The 21609-nt window shown below is 43.7% G+C and overlaps 1 protein-coding gene across 1 annotated transcript in view; it reads right to left on the minus strand.

Moving 5' to 3' along the window:
* The window catches only part of trappc9 (trafficking protein particle complex subunit 9), a 339982-nt gene that overhangs the window by 168656 nt on the left and 149717 nt on the right, over positions 1 to 21609 (minus strand). Inside the window, exon 19 of the mRNA XM_080441558.1 lies at positions 10079 to 10221. Within this exon, the coding sequence (XP_080297684.1) occupies positions 10079 to 10221 (143 nt within the window). The remainder of the gene's footprint in view (positions 1 to 10078; positions 10222 to 21609) is intronic.

Genomic DNA, 21609 nt, shown 5'->3' on the forward strand with positions numbered 1-21609 from the left:
ATGCCTGGCTGTGGCTGACATCTCACAGTGCACGTCTTTCCACCAACTCAAGCTCAACGCAAACAAGACTGAGCTTCTCTTAGTCCCTTAAAGATCTTTCAATCATCTTTCCACTCTGGTGGCTCCTGTTCGAATTGTCGAGAACCAGGTGGCGTGGTCCTGGACCAGTGGACAGGCAGCTGTCCTTCAATGCACACACTGCAGCGATCGCTCAATCCTGTAAGTTTGCACACTACAACGTCCGGAGGTTCGGACCCAATTCCTCACCAATGAGTCTGCCCAGCTGTTTATCGAAGCCCGCAGTCACCTCCAGGCTTGACCATTGCAACTCCCTCCTTTGCTGGGTCTGACAACATGTTCATTCAAACCCCTACAACCAATCCAGAATGCTGGGGCAGGTCTGGTCTTCAACCTCCATACTTTTATTAAGAAGGCTCCCCCTTCTTTACTCCCTTCACTGGCTTCTAGTTGCTGCCTGCATCCAATTCAAAACACTGATGATGACCTACAAGGCATAGCATCCCCATTCCTTCAGGACGTGATCCACCCCCCTACATCCATTACTGCTCACTTAGATCAGGACAACACAGGAAGTCTGTCTCTCCCTTTGCTACGACACCCTGGCCAACACTCCAAGCATCCTTGACTATTTTATTCTCCCCCCTGCCTCCCAAACTGTGAAATGACCTCCACACCTCGGTCAGGACGGCAGACTCACTCACGCCTTGCGTTGCGTCATCGTCGGCGTTGCGTCAATTTGACGTCATTCCTGCTCCACAGGGTACATTCAGAGCACTGTTTTCTTTTTTCTTTTTTCCAAAGGGCATCAGGATTATTCATGGTTTATGCATAGAGCATTGAACACAATGTCGACACAGCATGGCTGGCCGCTGGCAAATGTTGATGCAACACTTATTCAACACAACACTCAATGGCACCAGTGGAGCCTGAGTGTCACTCCCCATATCCCGGCACAGTCTGAAAACTCACCTCTTCAGACTCTCCCTCCCAAGCACTCCTCCCTCCTTGTATCACTTCTTGTTGCCTGTTTTGATAGACGTTCGTTACACTATGCACGTTGGTTACCTGTCCGCAATTCGCTATGAATGCTATTTAGATAACATCTTATTTAGACAGATGCTATGTTTGATGTTTACCTGGTATCCAAGTTACCGTGTAGCACCTAATCATTTTCCTTGCACTCTATTTAATTGACCATTTACCCCGCCGTTTGTTGACTAGTGTTCAGGCCACTTACTCCGATCTGGCACTTTGAAAAGTCGCCCTGGATAAGAGCGTCTGATGAATGCCTAAGCTGTTGTATAATTGTAGTTGTTAGCAAGGCTCAAATAACACCGCCTCAGAATGTAAAAGAACTTCAGCACGAGGCATGCGTGCACGCACATAGAAAAAAGGCGACACGCACAGAATGCTATTTTAGCAGGTCACTGTACTGTATGGATCACTGAGTATTTCACACTTCCTTTTTCGCCGCCCCGGTCATCCTCTTAACAAATCTGTCACGTTATATAGGGGCAAAAGCCCGGGACAAGGTCTTCCTCTGTGTCAATGGGAGATGGCCACTCCTGGGAGCCACTCAGCTGCACAGAAGGTCGAAGGGGAGACCGGACAAGAGAGTACAAAAAGCTATATCCAAGCGCACAGTGTAGGAAAAGGTGTTTGGTGTCTGAATCCTCACGCAGGTGGTAGTAGTAGTGTACAGTATAAGAACCGGTTTCAGGCCCAAGGTAATACTAGTACCCTGGATCTGATATCCCATTCGGTCCGGGAACGCGTCTACAAATGTCTTCTAAATCCTAACTGGTTTCTGAAAAAAACATATGTTGCTCTATCAGTGATTCTCAAACTATTTCATGTCAAGGACCCCCGAAAGTATATGTATTTGGCCGCCGACCCCCATCTCAAAATATTTTGTTCCAGGGACCCTTAGAAGCAAAGATTTGAGTTAAAATGTTTGCTTTAGAAATATACACGGTATATATATTCAAAGATTTGCACACATTTTCAAGATTTTTCTAAAATAGCAGATCTACAAGCTCATAGCGCGGCACTCGGTGCCATGCTACAGTATGAGCTTGTATAAATGCTATTTTTGAATAGCCAAAGTGTAAAATAATGGTTTAAGTGGTTACACGGATGCGTTCCCGGTTTTAATGGATTAATAACACAGTGGTGTAAAAGTTGTGTCAGACGGAGGTTCTCAAAGGGGGCTCTGGGTAACCTCAGGGGGTCCTTGAGGGGGTTCCAGGGGGGTTCAACTACTTTAACCCTACTATTTGAGGTTCAAAGTTGTTCTCCACACTGTCCAGGTATTACAGCACTGCTACTCCCAAATTTAAAACTGCATATTAATGTATTTCCTTTCCGTTTGCTGGCTGTTTTGTGCAGAATGACCTCTCTTAAATAGCTCTCGTCTCCAGAGAAAATCACAGCCTCATAATGGAATGAGACCCAGCTTTCTTTTCATCATCCACTGGACTAAGCAGAAGAGACTCTTTGAGAGAGAGAGAGAGAGAGAGAGAGAGAGAGAGAGACAGAGAGAGAGAGAGAGAGAGCTGGACGAGTAGTGTGCGCGTGTGCGCGTGTGTGTGTGTGTGTGTGTGTGTGTGTGTGTGTGTGCGCGTGCGTGCGTGCGTGCGTGCGTGCGTGCGTGCGTGCGTGCGTGCGTGCGTGCGTGCGTGCGTGCGTGCGTGCGTGCGTGCGTGCGTGCGTGCGTGCGTGCGTGCGTGCGTGCGTGCGTGCGTGCGTGCGTGCGTGCGTGCGTGCGTGCGTGCGTGCGTGCGTGCGTGCGTGCGTGCGTGTCCGACAGAGACAGAGACTGTCTAGCTCTGGCAATGTCTCGATATGACCAAGTAATTAAATAAACCCACTACTACCGAGATATCTTTTAACTCTTGTTCGCGTCTCCCGAGAGATTCAATCGAGCCTTTTTCCACAAGCTAATTGTGTCACTGAAAAAAATATATATATATATAATTACTCCCATCCATCCGTTGCATACCATAAATTGAGGATATCGTGGCTGTCGATGCGGACACCTCTTATCTCCATATTCTAACTTTTTGTGTTAAAAGTAACACCCTACTTAATCATACTACAGCGTCACACAAAACGCATCAAAAGTAGCATGTCTACAATTAGTGTGTGTGTGTGTGTGTGTGTGTGTGTGTGTGTGTGTGTGTGTGTGTGTGTGTGTGTGTGTGTGTGTGTGTGTGTGTGTGTGTGTGTGTGTGTGTGTGTGTGTGTGTGTGTGTGTGTGTGTGAGTGAGTGAGTGAGTGAGTGAGTGAGTGAGTGAGTGAGTGAGTGAGTGAGTGAGTGAGTGAGAGAGAGAGAGAGAGCGAGAGAGAGTGAGAGAGTGAGTGAGAGAGCATCAGAGATGTCTTCGGCGCTCAATTAACCTATTCAACACAAAAAAGCAGATCTACAAGCTCGCGCTATGAGCTTGTAGATCTGCAATTTTTGAAGAGCCAAAGTATAAAATAATGGTTACAGCTCAAAGCTAAAATGACACAGATGCGTTCCAGGATTGAATGGGTTAATGGCAACTTTTCTCCCGTGTGCTAATAAAGAAAAGAAAGCAAAAACTATTCCTGAGAGGCACGTGTTGTTGTCACCCATGAAACACGTTTCACATTGCGGAGGAAAAGTCTGGTTTATGAAGTCAAGGAAGAACAGTTATCTGAGCCGCTTTTCCTTAACTTGTTTTCTTCGGGAGGGAGGAAGGCTGTTTTTAAGGAGCTTTATTAATTATGAATGAATTCCTCAGCAAAAAAACATCGTACGGCTTTACAAAACTATTACAGCATTCAGTTTGTATGCACCACATACACTGGAACAAACTCCCAGAAACCAGGTTCAGCTGCAGGTCAGTTACAACTCTCAGTTCTTTTATATATAAACGTAAGACTTTTATGTACTGTGGGCGTATACACACAGTGGGTGTCATCTGATGTCTCCCACTGTTTTCAATGATCACACAATGGCAGCTTTGTTGCTTTGAACAACAAGAGGGAGAGCGGCTGCCCCACACATATCTATCTATAAATGTACGCTATCTGTATGTATCCATAATATCTCGAGAACCGTCCAAACCAATTCATAATGGGCGGGTGTATCACCAAGGACCCATGGTAATGCAGTGCCGAGTGGGAAGTTGGTCAAATCGGCGGTTGTCCAGAAATTATCTATAAATCCACAAAACTCTGTGGCCCTTTTTTATGCCCAGATATGGAGATCCCTGGATCCTTGGGCATGTAACGATTTATCGTAAATCAATGAAAATCGATTGAAATTGGCAATTTAAATCGATTTAATAAAAAATGTATCGCGATGCAAAAAGCAGAGGGCGCGTAAAAAAAGAGAAGAAAATAAAGGATATGTGAGCATTCATGCCTGGAGAATTAACCCTACTAGTTCTGGTGACCCCAACACCTTCATCTAGTGACAAACTATTAATAATATTTTACTTTTTTATTTAATTTTTTACCCCACTAGTTTGAGTGGCATGGCTCTAAGAAGGACAATGATGTTTGGTTCAAACAGACAATTAACAAGCCTGTTGTCTTTTCTTTTTGTCTTGCCTTTTCTTTCTTTCTTCTTCTATGAATTATCAACACTGATTTAAAGGTGACACACAGTAAGCATATACTGCATCTCTCCCATATTGAGTTTGATCGTTATTCGTAGAATAGATCCTGTCTGGGCAGCTTGCCAATCAATGAATCTTTCTCTATTCTCCTGGTCAAGCAGTTGGCTATAAGGCAGCTGACCATAATATTTGGCTGCTACCAAACCACGAGCTCAGCCACATCCTAGCTGTGTAACCAATAGAGCCAAACCGATGCCAGATTTGTGGGTCCAATGCCGATCCAGGTTTTAGAGAGTTCACCAATTCATGAAGTTTGTCAAAAAAGTGCAAAATGTTCTAATCAATTTGAAAAACTTTGATTTGATTAAATTGATTTGAGAAAATGTTACTTATAAGCAAGAAAAACACAAATAGCTTTTGAATAGATAAAAATAGAACCCACATAGACTGAACCTTATTTTATTTAACCACTTAAGCCCTATTCCCATTTGTTTTCAAAACGTTTGCCTATAATGACAAGCCAGGTTTAAAGTGGTTAGAAATCGGGACACATCGACTGCATAATTGCCGATACTGTCATATTGTGTGATCATTTATACTAACATAAAAAAAAGTCAAATAATATCCGATCCGATATGGGTCTGTCTGGCCGTAATGCCACAGAGTTCAGTGGAAACAGACCTGTGGTCAGAGATGAAAGCTGTGCCTGATTTGGCTCTATACTCTCCACGGGCGAACGCCTTCTAAGGCCCAACATCTAGACAATTTAAGTCATTTTGAGAATGTTCTCAGAGGCAGACGGTCAGACGGTCTCCCCGCCGTGACACGGGCAACAAATCAGTTTGGACTCGGTGAACTGGTGTGGCGGGCAGTGGTGGACGGTAGCAAAGTAAATGTGCCTGATAACTGTACTTAACCCATTCAATCCGGGAACACATCTGTGTCATATTAGATTTCTTTGGCTCTTCAAAAATATCAGATATACATATACAAGCTATGAGCTTGTAGATCTGCTGTTTTTGAAGAATCTTGAAAATGTGTGCAAATCTTTGAATATATACGAACAGTATATTTTTAAAGCGAACATTTGTAACTCAAATCTTTGCTTCTGGGGATTCTACAAATGTCTTCTAAATCATATGTTGCTATAATCAATGGTGCTCAAACCTTTTCATGTCAAGGACCACGCAAAAGTATGTGTATTTGGCCGCGGACCCCCCATCTGAAAATACGTTGTCCCAGGGACCCCTATTTAATTAAAATCACTGATCCATAATTTGACTCTAGTTTGTCCACAACAGGACGTGGTGACCTGGGATGCCAGGTACATTATAGTCCCTGTCGGGTGGAAAACTCATAATGTCCAAAACTGGATTCAAATTCAAAAATATCAAAAGTAGCAGATCGACAAGCTAAAAAAAAACTAGGTTATGTATTCAAGATGTAATTTCTGGCCCACAAACACGGGTAACGTACCACTTAACTCTTTCAATGCCATGCTTATTTATGGAATTTTGGCTCTGAGTGCCACAGCAAAATTCATTGTAAAAAAAAAGTGCTTAGGAGCCGAGATACAGCCTTTTTCAGTAAGAAGTTAAACAAAGAGTGAATGGAGCAGCAAATCTTCAAATCATCATATCTTGGTTTTTTTTTTTTTTTTTTAATGACGTCTTTGACGTCATGTGGCACACGGGGCGTCAGGCCTCGTGACGTCTTTGACGTCATGTGGCACAGAATGAGTTAAGTATGTATGACCCCCTCCCTGGTGGGGCTTGGGTATATACTGCCAGACCGTGGATCCCAAAATATGTTGTTCCAGGGACCCCCAGAAGCACAGATTGGAGTTAAAAAAAGAATCCACGATTAAAAAAAAAAATGCAGATCTACAAGCTCATAGCCTCTGAACTTGTATATCTGCTATTTTTTAATAGCTAAAGACATCTTAAAATGACACATGGATTAATGAAAAACAGCTTGCAGATCTGCAACTTTTGATGCTTTTGTGTGACGCTGTAATATGATCAAGTCGAGCATTCATTCACGAAAAGATGATAAGAGATTTCTGCACCGACAGCAACCATATACGTTATACTGTAGGGCCATGGTGGCAGGATGATGGTGACGATACACTAGTGGGAGCGCCAGATCTATCAGCGCCTAGTCAAGATGGATGGTTTAAACCGCAGATATTATTACAGCTAATGATTCACCTCAAGTGGCCATTACTGGGGTGCGATCCGTCTCCCTCTCTGGGATTTTTTTTTTCTTTCTCCACTGAGTTGGGGAGCTGACAAGTGGAGTGAAGCGAGAAAAACAGATAGCGAGAGAGATAGTGTTTGTGTGTGTGTGTGTGTGTGTGTGTGTGTGTGTGTGTGTGCGCACAGCACACACGTGTGTGCCAGAGAGAGAGAGAGAGAGAGATAGTGTCAAATAGAGACAGAAATACATGATGGAGAGAGAGAAAGAGGGAGTCAGGAGAAAAGTGAGAGTGTATAATTTCCATTCACTTCTTCACCCTGTCAGTGGAAATGCCATCTTCTCTAAGCTTCCACTCATTTTGATAGAAATGATGCCACAGGAGAAAAAAAAAAGCTTCTACCGCTGCCTAGAGGACACTTGACATTGCACAGTGTGTTAAAAAGGACCATAATGGGGTTGTCTGGAATTCTAGTCCATTTACAACGTCTCGTGGTATATACTTGACACTACTGCCGAACATTCCAAAAGCATGTCGTAAATTGTTCGACTCTGAAGGAAGGCCATTGGATTCTGTTCATTTCAGTCCGGTATGAAAATCAACTTTACAAAGGCCAGAAACTTTTCTCGAGATACTGTGGGTACTTCAACTCAGTTGAAATGTCATTGTGCGGTTATTCCTTGGCAACGTTTTTTGTCGCATCTGAATGCTATTGTTATAGCTCAGATTGATTTGAATTGAGTCTAGCCAAAAATAGACCCCCGGAGAAAAGATTCCTTCACAGGTCGTTAGATTAAAGACGCCCACGACTTATAAACGGCACAATGTTTATCCAAGATTGACTGAATTATTCAGGTAAGCTCAGCTTTAATGACTTTGTAGAAAATGTAACCAGACCTGAAATCTAAAAATAAGGCCATTAATAGGAAAAGAATAGTCTGTTTATATAAGATAATATTCTGGCTGAAGCTGTGAATAGACAATGACGTGGGTAATGACGGTCGGTAATGAAATGACGTCTGTATGATCCTATAAGCAAATGGAGATAAATGGACAGAACCGCACACCGCGCTGATGCTGTGAGAGCTAAAATGGAAGAGGATTTAATCACTTAATCACGGCCTCTGTGAAAACAGAAAGAAGAAAGAAAAAATAAAGATATGTTGCTATATATCGTCTGTGCGGGGTTTTTGTTTTATTTATTCGCACAATAAAAACAGTACAACGGTAACATTATTAAAAGACACAGAAATAAGTGCAGGTGAGAAAGGAAACCCATATAGGGCTTACACAAGGTTCTCACCTAAAACAATAAACAAGTAGCAAGTTAAAGATAGCAATCAAACACAAGACAAACAACAAGTACCTCGTGTGTGTGCGTGCGTGCGTGCGTGCGTGCGTGCGTGCACGCGCGTATGTCTGCACATGTGTGTCTGTGTGTGTGTGTGTGTGTGTGTGTGTGTGTGTGTGTGTGTGTGTGTGTGTGTGTGTGTGTGTGTGTGTGTGTGTGTGTGTGTGTGTGTGTGTGTATGCAGAAGTAGGGCTACATTATAATGTAGAAGCAAGTGGAGAGGCTTGATTCATCAGGCTGGCCCTCAATCTATGTTTAAAGTTACTGAGTGAAGATGAGGAGTGTATTCCAGAGTAAAGAACCGTTGTCTTTAATGGAGAACTGGCTATGAGTGGTACGGCTGAAGGGAGGATGGAGATTGTCGGACTGTCTAGTACTATAATCATGAACTTGCGAACTGGGTCATAAAATATTCTTTGAAAGGTGTAGGAGGCATATCTGAAAGGTAAGTGCATTTATAGATGAAAGAACAGGACTGGACTGTGTTAGATATATACCAACAACTAGAATGACACAGAGGTCTAGTAACAGGTCTAGATGGGTTAAAGCTGCAATCTGTACCCCAGATTCGAACCCAGGTTCCCCCTGCTCAAGTGCTGACATTTTATTTTATTTTACAACTGAGCTAATAGAGCCTGCCTGCTTGCTCAGGGGAGAAACTGAATTCTGAGCTTCAGGCAGTACCATTTCATAGATAAAATAACTGACAAAGGCTGGATAGCCGGAATATTTGTTTCAATTTTCAAGGCATATGAAAAAATAAAAAAAACTCCTTGATCTTGTCAAACGCGAACCAATAAATAAAATAACAAAGAAATTATATTAAAAAATAATAAAAAAATGCGTTGTGAGTTTGTAGATCTGCTTTTTTCACTAGTCTGGGTCCCGAGAAGACATAAAATTTCTCTTTTGGGTCTCCAGCTAAAAAGTTTGGGAACCACTCCTCTGCTGTACCATACAGATTGGTCAAAAATAATTTAAAAAATGTATTCACTACAAAAAAGTTACATAGAGGATATTTGATGCTATTTATCCTCCGGTATCACTCTACAAAAAAAGAACAACAGATCTGCAAGCCTACAAAAACGTTGTTAGCTTGCAGATCTGGTCTTTTATGGCCTGGCCCTCTAGCAACAGTGGAATCACAGAAAGGCGGTTTCCAGGGCCCCCTAATGAGGGAGTGGGCCGCCCGCCGCCAGAGGTTGTTATTCAACTCCTGACCGTCAAGAGATACTTTTAACCCATTAAGACCTGAGGCCCGATTCTACTAATGTCTTCTAAATCCTAACAAGTTTACTGGGAAAAAAAACGATGTTTCTATGTCAGCGGTTCTCAAACTTTTTCATGTCAAGGACCCCCCAAAATAATATGCGTTTGGCCGCCGACCCCCATCTCAAAAGTATTTCGATGCAGGGAGCCAGAGAAGCAAAGATTTGAGTTAAAAATGTTTGCTTTAAAACTATATATCTATTCAAAGATTTGTGCAAATTATCACGATAAAGAAAAAATAGCAGACCTATAAGCTAATAGCGCTATGAGCTTGTAGATCTGCTGTTTTTGAATACACGAATCCACGGAGCGCTGCCCTGGGCGCAGCCATTGCTGCGTTGTCAACGCTCCGCGGACGCGACACCGCAGCAATGGCCGCCTACAGGCAGCTACAGGCAGCGCGTCTGTGGATTCGTCTATAGCCAAAGTATAAAATATGTCTACAAATCTAAAACGGCAGGGATGCTTTCCCGGTTCTAATGGGTTAACAAGGGACGCCTTTAGCAAAAAGAAAGTCTGCTCCAAACACAAGAGAACGTCCCTGTGCTTTGACAGCCTCATTAAACTTTCACTGGGTGGCAAATGGAGTCGTATTCTCTCTCTCTCTCCCCTCTCTCTCTCTGTGTGCCGGGGTTTATATGCAGTATATACCTGGTGGCCGGGAGGGTGCTGACCCTGGTGAAGAACACGGAGGGTTCCACGTCCACGTGCACGCCCAGAGACAGGTCCCTGTAGTAGCCCTCCACTCTGCCGGCGCCGCCCGAGTACTTGAAGTTCAGCACCGCCTCCAGAGTCTGAGCAACAAAAAAGGAGAAGGAGAGAGAGGGGGGACATATCAATAAAACAGTGGTTCTCTCTTTTCTTTTCTTTTTAACAATATGTTTTACACAGAAGCAGAAACAAAACAACAAAAAAGACCAGCCACCTAACAGAAACCCCAAAAAAGAAAGAAAATAAATCAGAACACAGAGGGCAAATGCAACAGCGTCCGATAAAGTGCATAAAGTCAGTCAAAACAGTTTACAGTATGAGGTATTTCCATTATCATCGTCTCAAAAGTATGTCCGACACGTTAACGTCCCTTAAGAGTTGGGTAAAAGGCCCAACAAACCCTATCATATAATTCGCTTTTCCTCTTCAGAATATAGGTTATCCTTTCCAATAGCACAGCAACTGCTCATTTCCCTGAGCCATTGGTTCGCCCGTGGTCTTTGAATGTTCTTCCATGATAAAGCAATTGTGCGCTTTGCTTGGAGTAAAACAGTGGTTCTCTTAAAACTGTGGAAATCTTGAAAGCATCCGTGTGCATTTTTCCAGAGCATGTTTATATTTGTGTTCCGGCTTGGATCGATGGAATTAACATTGAGTTCCTATTTATCGGTATCACAATGAAAAGTCATAAAAGATTTTTTTTTGCATTATTTATTATTTGTTTAATATTAACTCATTGGCCGCCATTATCGCATTAATGCGATCTAATAAATAGCGCGCCTGGCCGCCAGGATCGCATTAATGCGATCTATGGTCTTTATTGATCTTTATGCTCTGATCACGCTATTCTGTTATGAATCAGGCTAAGTTTCAGGTTCCACTTACTTCAACCACCACTGCATCCGGTTTCATGACTTGGGTTCCGTTTCCGGTTTTACATTTTTCCCCCCAGTCATTTTCGACCATAATAGGGAAACAAACGGTTTTTCACACGCTATGAAAAACGATCGGAGACCTCCCCTCCTATAATCTATGGTCTGGGTGACGAACAGTCATCCCCGTTGTGTATCACATCGTAATTTTCGCCGATCACAGAATCTGAGACATTTCACTTCCGGTTCATGTGTTTGACTGTGTGAGTGGGTGTGGGGGGGGGCGAGTGTGATCGAGAGGCGATCAAGCTGGTATGTGCTGCTCTCTAGTGGTGGAACGATCAAAACGATTCAACTGTCCAGCTAGACTTTCTATAACAAAATAACGAAACAAAAAAACACGAAAATCGCTGGCAAGGGCTGCTATGAACGAGGTTTTAACTCTGGCAGTCAATGAGTTAAAGGGATTGTAGGCGATTCAGAGATAAACAAAGAAAAAAACTCCAGCAGTTCGTTTCCCTGACCACCAGGGGGTGACGTAGGGAGGACTTCCATAGAGTTAAGCGGACTTCTAAACGGGCCATGCCGAATATAGGTTACTTTATTCGGATACAATTGGCGGAACTGCCCGCCCCTGCCGGTTCTCTGAATTTTTATTTTTAAATAGGCTCTTTCATGACAAATTGACCACATATATGAAGTTAAACAACTAAATTCTATCCAAACGCTATCTGAAAAGTAAATTATGTGCCTCAAAAACGAAGTTTGAGAGCGTTTTCAAACCAAAAGTAAAAGTTCACACGGACGCGCACGGATGCGCACGGATGCGCACATGCGTGCGTTAATTTACGGCCCGCTACAAACATAAACAGTAGGGAAAATGCGATTTCAGAAAGAGGACTGTGTTTCAATGCAGGAAAACACCCCAGCATCATTATATAGTGGCTGATAGAGGGGAAAAAATGCAAAATATATATATATAGATATTTTTCAAATTTAGGCTTAATGTTGCCAACAATCCCTTTAAGGTTATTATTTAGATTTTCATGAAAATCGCAGTGTTTTGCCAATTCGTTGGGGGCCCAAATTGCAATACCCCCGCGGCCCCCGGGTCCAGAGGTTGAGAACCAGCGCAATAAAAGATCCAGAAGTTATTGCACGATACAGTTCATTTACGGAGAACGTAATAACGCCATTCTTTGCCAGTATTCTGCTGCTCCACAAAATTATATGAAAAAAAAAACCTTCAACAAAATGAAACGCTACGCCGCCGTCCACCATCAGCGTCTGAAAGGAATCTGTGCATGGAAGAGCGAGCGCGTGTGATTGGGGTCGGAGGTGACGGTTGGAGGCGGCGTCTTCCTGGCGTGGACACAATCGCACGTACACCGCCACCGCAAAAAAAAGAAAAACACACGGGTAATCTTTTTAAGATCAATGGATCAAAAAGCCATTACGGTAAAAGAATGAGCAACATGGCTATTGTGGCGTGTTTAATGAAATGGATGCTTAATGAAAAACGGTGAGACCATCTGAGTGGGTGGGGGGGGGACGAGGGGAGTGGAGTGGGGTGACATACTGTGGTGTCTCCGTAACATTATGGAGTTATGGATTATGGAACTTGGGTCAATCTGGCCGTGTTCCACGGCGAGGGGGCGGGTGGCTGCACCGCTCAGCAAATAAGTACGTTTTTTTTTTCTTTTTCCAAAAGTACAAAGGTATTGGCAACAACACATACTTAAAGTACTTACTATGCAGAATGTCCCATTTCACAATAAATTGTTGTTTTGCTTTTAATTTGTCAAGATAGAAAATAGCCAAACAAGAGTTTTTAGTGGTTAATGTTTGTTTTGTAATAATAACGCAAAGCGACTAGTAACTCAAGTTCTCAAATTAGTGTAGCGGAGTAAAAAGTACAATAGCCTACTTGACGTAGTGGAGTAGAAGTACAAAGTATCGGTAAAACGGAAACACTCAAGTACCCTCAACATTGTACTCTGTACTCTACTCAAGTACAGTGCTTGAGTAGTAAAGCTACTGTACTTAGTTACTTTCCACCACTGCTGATGGGGGGGGGACATGGGTCAATCTGGCCATGTTCCACAGAGGGGGAGGGGGAGACACAGCCAAGTGGGCGAGGGATAGTGAAGGGAAATTAAAAGTGACAGTTTATGGCGAAGCGGCAGTATAGCTGACTCAGGCAATAGGCTAAAACAGGGGCAAGGGATGGGTCTGAGATGCTGCTTCTCCTTCCGCACAGCGTCCATCATCTCCCCCGTGTTATTGCTGATGGAGGCACTTGCTGTGCTTTCTGATTCTGAGACACCTTTTTTTTGCCAATCCTTTTATTATTTTTCACTTTCTATCCTCCCCTGCAGGGTTGAGAGACGGGCCAAAATCATTCCGAGCCTCCTGGCTAAAATGTCCAGCTCATTACAACCTAACGACAGCACCGGAGGAGGAGAGGAGAGTCAACTTTATTGTCACATCACCGAAATGGGTTTTTGCGTAAGCTCGATCAGTTGTGTTGTTTTCCAGAAAGGGAGAAGAAAGGGAAAAGTAGAGTGTGTATGTGTGTGTGTGTGTGTGTGTGTGTGTGTGTGTGTGTGTGTGTGTGTGTGTGTGTGTGTGGTGTGGGGGTGGGGCATGCTTATTTAATCTTATTTAATCTAACATCAAATAAGCATGTCAAAGAGAACATAAAAATATCAAGATATCTAAATATAGACACGTAGCATAGGACCATCAGATATGAGATATGTACTGTACATGAAAGGAGAGGAGAAGATTAGGATTTCTGTCAACCACACATTTTAATAAAACATATCAATTCATAGACCCATTGCAGCCTCGTAATGAGAGGTGCGTTATGTAATAAAACAACAGAGTTAAACTGGCCCCGGAGCGGTAAGCACCCTATAATGTTCCACGGCAATCACATTTTCACAAGCCGAGAATGACCTCGTGATAGTTAGCCTTTTAGTTTATAATGCACGCTGGGGAAAAGGAGAGCAGTAATGAAATGATTATGCTTTCAGAATATGTGATTTTTTATTTCATTTCTCATTTCATTTTACGGATTCTCATTCATCCCCTCCTCTGGAAGTGAAGTAGTTGAGTCATTCAGCTTTCGGAATTGAAGGGGAGAGAAGTAGCCATACACTAAATCTCTAAAAGAGCACTCACGGTACTGTCCTTTTAAGGCGTACGTCTGCTCTGCAGCATACCATGCCTACTTAATATACATACTGTATATGAATAAAAGTGCCTTAGTTCCTTGAGTACTGGTAATCTCTTTTAGAGATTTATTGTAAAGTTACTTTTCCAGACCGTGCACCCGGTAAGAAAGTTCTGTATTGTTGAAACGAGTCGGGAGTCGTGCTCGCACCCTTGATTTAGAGAGAAGTAGCCATAACAAATTGTGCCAACTACAACACAAAAGCTACTCCACGTTGAATCTGAATCGACTCTGACTGAACAACTCTCATTCCCCGGCCGAGACCCTGCCTGCACACTCAGGCAATTTTAAACCGGGCCTCTTCTTGTTCTCTCTCCGGGCTACTGGTTTCTCGTTATCATTGCAGTATTGTTTAATTTTTCTATAATTTTTTTCCATGACTTTGATTTGCTTTTGTTTGGTTAATTATGGTGGACATTTAATTTCTTAGAACAGTGGTTGTCAAAATGGGGGCCAGGGACTGGACCCTTACAGGTCTGTAAACTCTGAGAGTGTGTACGAATGGAAATTCGGTTCCATTCGTACACTCTCAGAGTTGAAACTAAGAAGCTTAAGAACCACTGCCTTGGCAGAACGACTAGTGGTAAGTACAGTACTCAGTTGTACTGTATGCAATTACATTGTCTTTGCTGCAGAATTGGGTGGCAGTACTGAGATGCGTTACATTGTCACCGACGACATAAGCCTGTCTGACGGCCGAGTTTGGTCCATATTTGACATGGTTGTTTTCCTTCTAATCTTTGCTGAGCTCTGTTGCCGAAGCTGTAAGCCTCAGGAGGGTTACGCAGAGACAGGTGACAGGAGCCTTGCTACTTTCGCAACTTTTGATTGGTCAGCTGCCATATGACCCCCTTAGGGAAGATACGGATTTAGGTTGTGTTGCTTGGTCATTTGCTGTGTGTGTTAGTCCTATGGGTTTTACCTGTCCTTTTATCACTCCTCTTACCCAGGTCAAGTAAGGCTGGGTACTGTATGTATGTGTATGTATGTATATATATATATATATATATATATATATATATATATATATACACATACATAATTATTATTTATCTATTTTTCCTGCAGTGCTACTATGGCAACTGACTTTCCCTCGGGAATCAAAAAAAGGTCCATCTCTCCACTCTCTCTCTGTGTGTGTGTGTGGTGTGTGTGTGTGTGTGTGTGTGTGTGTGTGTGTGTGTGTGTGTGTGTGTGTGTGTGTGTGTGTGTGTGTGTGTGTGTGTGTGTGTGTGTGTGTGTGTGTGTGTGTGTGTGTCTATTATTTCTCAACCTCTCTCACACTCACTCCCTAAATCCTTTCTTGTCTTCTTTCCTTTCTTTAAATTAAATTCAGCTGTGGGGCTCGGGGGGGCCTTAGCTGGTGTTGTAGTAATGGCCACAACAGTGTGTCCTCCTGAGGCAAGGAAGCTTGTCTCGGACAAAGCAGCAACCACCGTCTCCTTCCCCCCCCCCCCGGCAGCTCCCCTCCAGACTGGAGCTACCTGACCCCAGAGTCGCTCCTCAGTCCTCCTCTCCTCCTCTCTGTTCAGCTCAGCTCAGTTCTCTCTCTGTCTCTCTCTCTCTCCCTGCAGCTCCCGCGGGACTCTGTTTCAATCACACCGGCCTAAAAATAGCCTCCGCTGTAATGAGGCGAGCATGAGCAGAATAGAGCAGCGACACCGAGGCTAAGAATACCCCCAGTGCTCTGCACATGGTACGGCACGGGTCCGCTTGGTTACATTTGTACACTCTTCGGAGTTCAATGCACACTGAGAATTTCTGTGTGTGTCCACGCAGAACGATTTGATTCACACACACGCGCACACACACGCACACACACGCGCACACACACACACACACACACACACAATGTTCAAACGCACTCACACAAAGAGAATAGTAGAGGCATTCAGTACCACTGTCAGAATAATAATGGCTGATGTCTTTTTTTTTCTTATTCGATCTAGAGAAGCCAGAGGTAATAACACGGCTTTGTGTGGAAATATTATTGCGATTCCATCTTCCCTTTTTAATCTAAAGCGGCGAAATGACTTCTATTATTTACTCTGACTAGAAAGATCCTCGTCACAAAGAGATCAAGGTGATAGCGAAAGAATCTGGGTATCCATCTACAAATCCCTAGCATTGACTGTGCTGACGCACACTAGAGTATCACAAAGGAAAGATCCTCCCAGCAACAGGAAATCTCTCTGTGAAACACAAAATCAGGATTTATCTCTGATATGGTGTATGTCACCGGTTCCGAAAACGGTTCCAAATGTGATGGAGCCGATCCCGGTTCCTCAATGTTGAACCCGGTTCCGGATCCCAACCCTAGTTGAGATAAGGTTGGTCACCGGCTTATATTCGCCGATGAATACTGAACGGACACACTCTCAATCACACAGACACCTGACAAGCGAAAAAGAGACACGGAAAGGAGAGAAAAGTTTGTGAATATCAGGGAAAGCTTTGTGAATGTCCCGGCATCGTGATCAATGCCTGACACACCTTTTGTGCAATTCAAAAACTACATTTCTTTTCAACATTATCAGAAATAGCAAAAATAGCTATAAACCTACAAGCTACTTTAGCAGATCTACATGTAAATCAGCTGCAATATTTATTCTCAATCACGCACCTGACAAGCAAACAAGAGGCACAGAGGGGAGTTTTTTTTGCAATGCCCCAGCGTCACGATACAAATCCTGACACACCCTGCCAAAGAGATTATGGGCGTGACCACATGGCTCCTCGCAGGTAGGGATGGGAGGATCATCAGAAGCTCACACAACGCGTTGCACCGCGCTGTGAGCTTGTAGAACGGCTATTTTTGGCGAACGTTCCCTCCAGAATAGGGATGCTGGGGGTTCAAGTGGTTAACAAAAGTGCCATTTTAAGCTTTAAGCATATTTTGATTATCGTGATAATATTAATCGCAATTATTTTTGTCATTTTCATATGGTCACATCCCTATACTCGCAGGACTACGAAGATGGAGCCTGTCATTGTGACAGACAGACAGCAAGGAAAAATAAACACCATCTTATGTGGTTTGAAAAGCGAACGCCTCCTCCTGTCGGCAACGCAGTAAATGACCCATCAGGGATGCACCGTCGAGCCAATTAAGTGGACGGGAAGAGCAGGAGACACTTCTACACATGCAAATTATACAAATGCCCTTAGGTCACATTGTTTTCTTGGCAGAAAATGCCGGTTTTACCTTCGTCCGATTCAGTGGTAGTGGTTAATAATATTTTAAAAAAGTATTAACTTGATGGCACCATCCCTCAAAACCATTGCTTTCAAATGTTAACAAAAAGCAGCTGCCCTGGTTATCAATACACTCACGTCTGCTTCACCATTGTGCAGCTGGTTACCTAAGATACCGTACTGGGGCTGATCACGTACCGTATGCAAGAGCATCACCGGTGTGTGTGTGTGTGTGTGTGCGTGCGTGCACCCCTGTGCACGCGCGCACATGCACACACACACACACACACACACACACACACACACACACACACACACACACACACACACACACACACACACACACACACACACACACACACACACACACACACACAGTGGGCTGACTAAAAGCAGTGGAGTAGGATGTTTGTCCAAAGACAAGCCTCCCGGCATGCTGACTCCCATAATATAAAACTCAATGGTGGTTGGTGACAGTATTAGCGTATAGGTACTACTTGCTGGCGGTGATGGGTTATCATGTGGGATGATGACACGAGGGGGAAACGCTGGAAATCACCAGAAATGTTGTGTGGGCTCCTGCTCTCCTCTCACAGGAATTCTCAGCCAGATAAGAGGATACATATGCTGCAGAACTGCCAGTGCAGACACTATAGGGAAAGTGGGATAAACACTGACTTTCCATGTTTTGAAAACTTGAATGAATGAAAACTAACACAACAGCTTGAGATGCATCAGACACATTGTATTATTATTATTATTATTATTATTATTATGTCATAGAATATAACATAGGTCTTTAACAGGGGGTCCGAGGTTACTACAGCCAGATCTTGGTGTGTTTGGAACCCTTTTTTTCCCTTTCATTTGTCACTTGGTCCCAAGCATCCCTATTCTTCATTGTGAGCTTGTAGATTACTGTAGCTATTTTCGGCAAAGAAGATTTGGTATAGACTAGACGGGGGGGGGGGGGGGGGGAGAGCAGATCAAGTACAGAGCTGAAGATCAAGTTTACAAAGTATTGAGGGTTTAAGTGGTTACATGTCTATAAAGAATCACATGTCTGTACATGAATCCAACATATTAATAGAAAAGATCATGTGTAATCAACACATGATAATACTGTCAAACAAGTCTATGAAGCCATCTATAAAATCTATGAAAAAGTTTAATCTGCAACACAATTTTATGGAATATTTAGTGGGGGTTCCTGCTGCGTCTATCTCAGCCAAGGGGTCCTTGTTCTGAAAAACGTTGAAGACTCCTGGTATATATATAATGTAATGTTCGAGTTGTCTGTCTGTGCGGATTATGCCCAAATATAAACATGTCCGACGTCAGTGCAAGGTTTCTATTGTGTGCGCCGTCAGATCAGAGCTTAATTAACGATAATATGAGAGACAGAGAGAGAGAGAGAGAGAGAGAGAGAGACAGAGAGACAGAGAGAGAGAGAGAGAGAGAGAGAGCGAGAGAGAGGTTGGTTAACACTTAACTCTCTTTAGTTTAATTTGTTTTCCCTCTTTTGCTATTGTCATCCCAGATAAACACAGGGCTTCACTATCGTCTGTTGGTAGGGGACAGAGACAGACCTGTCGTAGACGGAGAGGCTACCGAGAGCCATTATAACCGGAAGGCTTTATTGTGCCATGATAACCGCGGCTGGCAAATACAATTTCACCGCACGATTCTCGTCGGAAGCCACGGCGAAGAGGCAACTGCTGTGTGGAATGTAATTTTCTTTCTGCAGTGGGCCAATTTGGAGCGGCATAAAGCAACCGATTAAGGAGAGGACACTTTCACAGAAGCTATTTCTCTGGTGTATTCAAAACAAAGGTTTTCCACCCTCAATAAAAAGGAAAATGCTACCGTACATCCAGATAACAGAACCTAATCCCGGTGAATGACTCTCCCACTCCACAATCTGACTTCATCACACGTCCTCCTGTTTCACAGACGTGTGAAACAGGTGCTTGAGTGAGGAACAGAGAAAAGGGGATCACACTGCACTTTAACCCATTAAGATCTGAGGCCGATTCTACAAATGCCTTCTAAATCTGTAGTTCCCAAACGTTTTCGTAATTCAAAATTATTCAAGATTTTTCAAACACTTTCAAGATTTTTCTAAATAAAAAAAAATAGCAGATGTACAAGCTCACAACGCGTTGAGAGCTTGTAGATCTGCTCTTTTTGATCCGTTTGGTCCGTTTCACTAAGAATGGAGGGTTTGAGTGGTTAAGTGGTTAACGGAGCAGACATGGAAGCCGGTGTGCCTAATTGTCCTTAAAACGAGCCCCTGACCCCTGCTTGCAGTGCATCTGCCTAGCGCCAGGCGAGCAAAGCAACGCCGTCGGCCCCGAGGAAGTTAAATTCACTTCCCTGTTGGACTGTGGCGGTCGCTGCCATGAGCTGGACGCAACAGAGATACGATGCGATACGACGGGGACGGGGACATTTTGAAGCAGCGTGTCCATTCGGAAGGCGATCTGGGGAGAGAGTACTTCACAATATCTGTGGCTTGCTGTCAATCACCCTGTCAATCAATGGAAGGCGGGCGCTCCACCTCGGCTAGAATACGCCGCCGGTCCGCGGCCAACTGGCACGGAGGAACGCGGGGAGTCAAGACAGACAGCCATCCAGGAGATAGTTTCAGAAAGCGGGCAAGATGGCCGCTGGGCCACGGCTTGGGAAGTGGAATACAAATCGTTCACTGTCGAGTGGAAACCTTGTATCTCAATATTTCTTTCTCTTTTTTTTTTCTTTTTTTTTTCCTGCAAATTAATGCCCTACTTCTTCATACTACAGTGTCACACAAAATCAGCAAAAAAAATAAGTGAGCTTGGAGATCTGCTATTGTTGATATTTAAGTGAAAATGGTCTGTCAGTGGGTTTTATAAATATGGAGCGAATAAAAAGTATTAAACAAGACCTTGTGACTAAATAATAACTACATTGGATTCATTGGAACCCATGCTTCTTTTCTTTGCTTTCCATTATCTGAAAAAAAGTATCGGTTCTTTTGGGACATACAAGGTTTCCGCCCAGACGGCGACAAAATCACGTCTTCGGTGGGGATGAGTTAGTCGAGCTGTCTACTGGGATAATGTGGGGTGAATGGGAGCAGAGTGAAATGTATTTCGGTGTTTCTGCTCGTTATACTGGGAGATCCGGCTTTCCGCGCCCCGGCCTCTAAAAAGGCACACACTGTTCACCGGGAGCATATGAGTAAATGAGGTCACTTCTCTCATTCTGGGTTCATCTACATTACTTTTTTTTTTTTTTTTTTTTTTTTGCCTTCCGAGAGCGACTTTCTTTTGTATTCGTGCGTGGACAAGGGACAGATTGCCGTTTAATCACGTTTTCCGCTGCGCTCGTTAGGAGCAACTGATGATTCACGGATGGAGTGTGCGCGTGTGAGTGTGTGTGTATATGTGCGAGCGTGTGTGTTTGTGTGTGCGTGTGTGTGTGTGTGTGTGTGTGTGTGTGTGTGTGTGTGTGTGTGTGTGTGTGTGTGTGTGTGTGTGTGTGTGTGTGTGTGTGTGTGTGTGTGTGTGTGTGTGTGTCTGTGTGAGGGGGTGTGTCTGGGGTTGGGGGGCGGAGGTGGGTGTTGAAAGCAGAAAGTTTCTCCATCAAACTCTTCTGCAGTGTAAATGACTTAGCAGTAATCTTCACATCATGAGGACTGAGGATTGTCTTGAACGAGTGCCGGGTGATTTGACAGCTGATGGGTTTTTATAACATCTAGAAACAGCTCGGCAACAACTTGGCTGCGAGCAGACCAAAATAGCTGACACTGCTGACAGCGGAGGAGGTGAGGAGTTATTCTAAGAAGAGGAAGAGAAAAAAAAACTTTGCATAGCTCAACATAAGTCAATCCATCCATCCATCCATCCAAATGGATGCCAAAACCCCAAAACAAAACAAAAAACCCAGCCTGTATCAGCTTCAGGTTCGAGCAGGTCCGTTTAATGATGGTCCTGACATTTGTTGGCCACAGTGTTTATAATGTCACGCTCGGCGCCCACTCACAGTTAGGGTCTGGCTGTGATGTGCCAATTAGAATAAGAGACCTTTGAAAGGAGTGGGCGAAGCTGTCAAACCATGAGGGATCTAGGGGGGGCAAAGGGGTCATGGGGTCAGGATGGGACAGGAATCTGTGCCGAATCTGT

This window comes from Gymnoscopelus braueri (genome assembly GCF_963280865.1).
Source record: "Gymnoscopelus braueri genome assembly, chromosome: 11".
Taxonomy (NCBI): Eukaryota; Metazoa; Chordata; class Actinopteri; order Myctophiformes; family Myctophidae; genus Gymnoscopelus; species Gymnoscopelus braueri.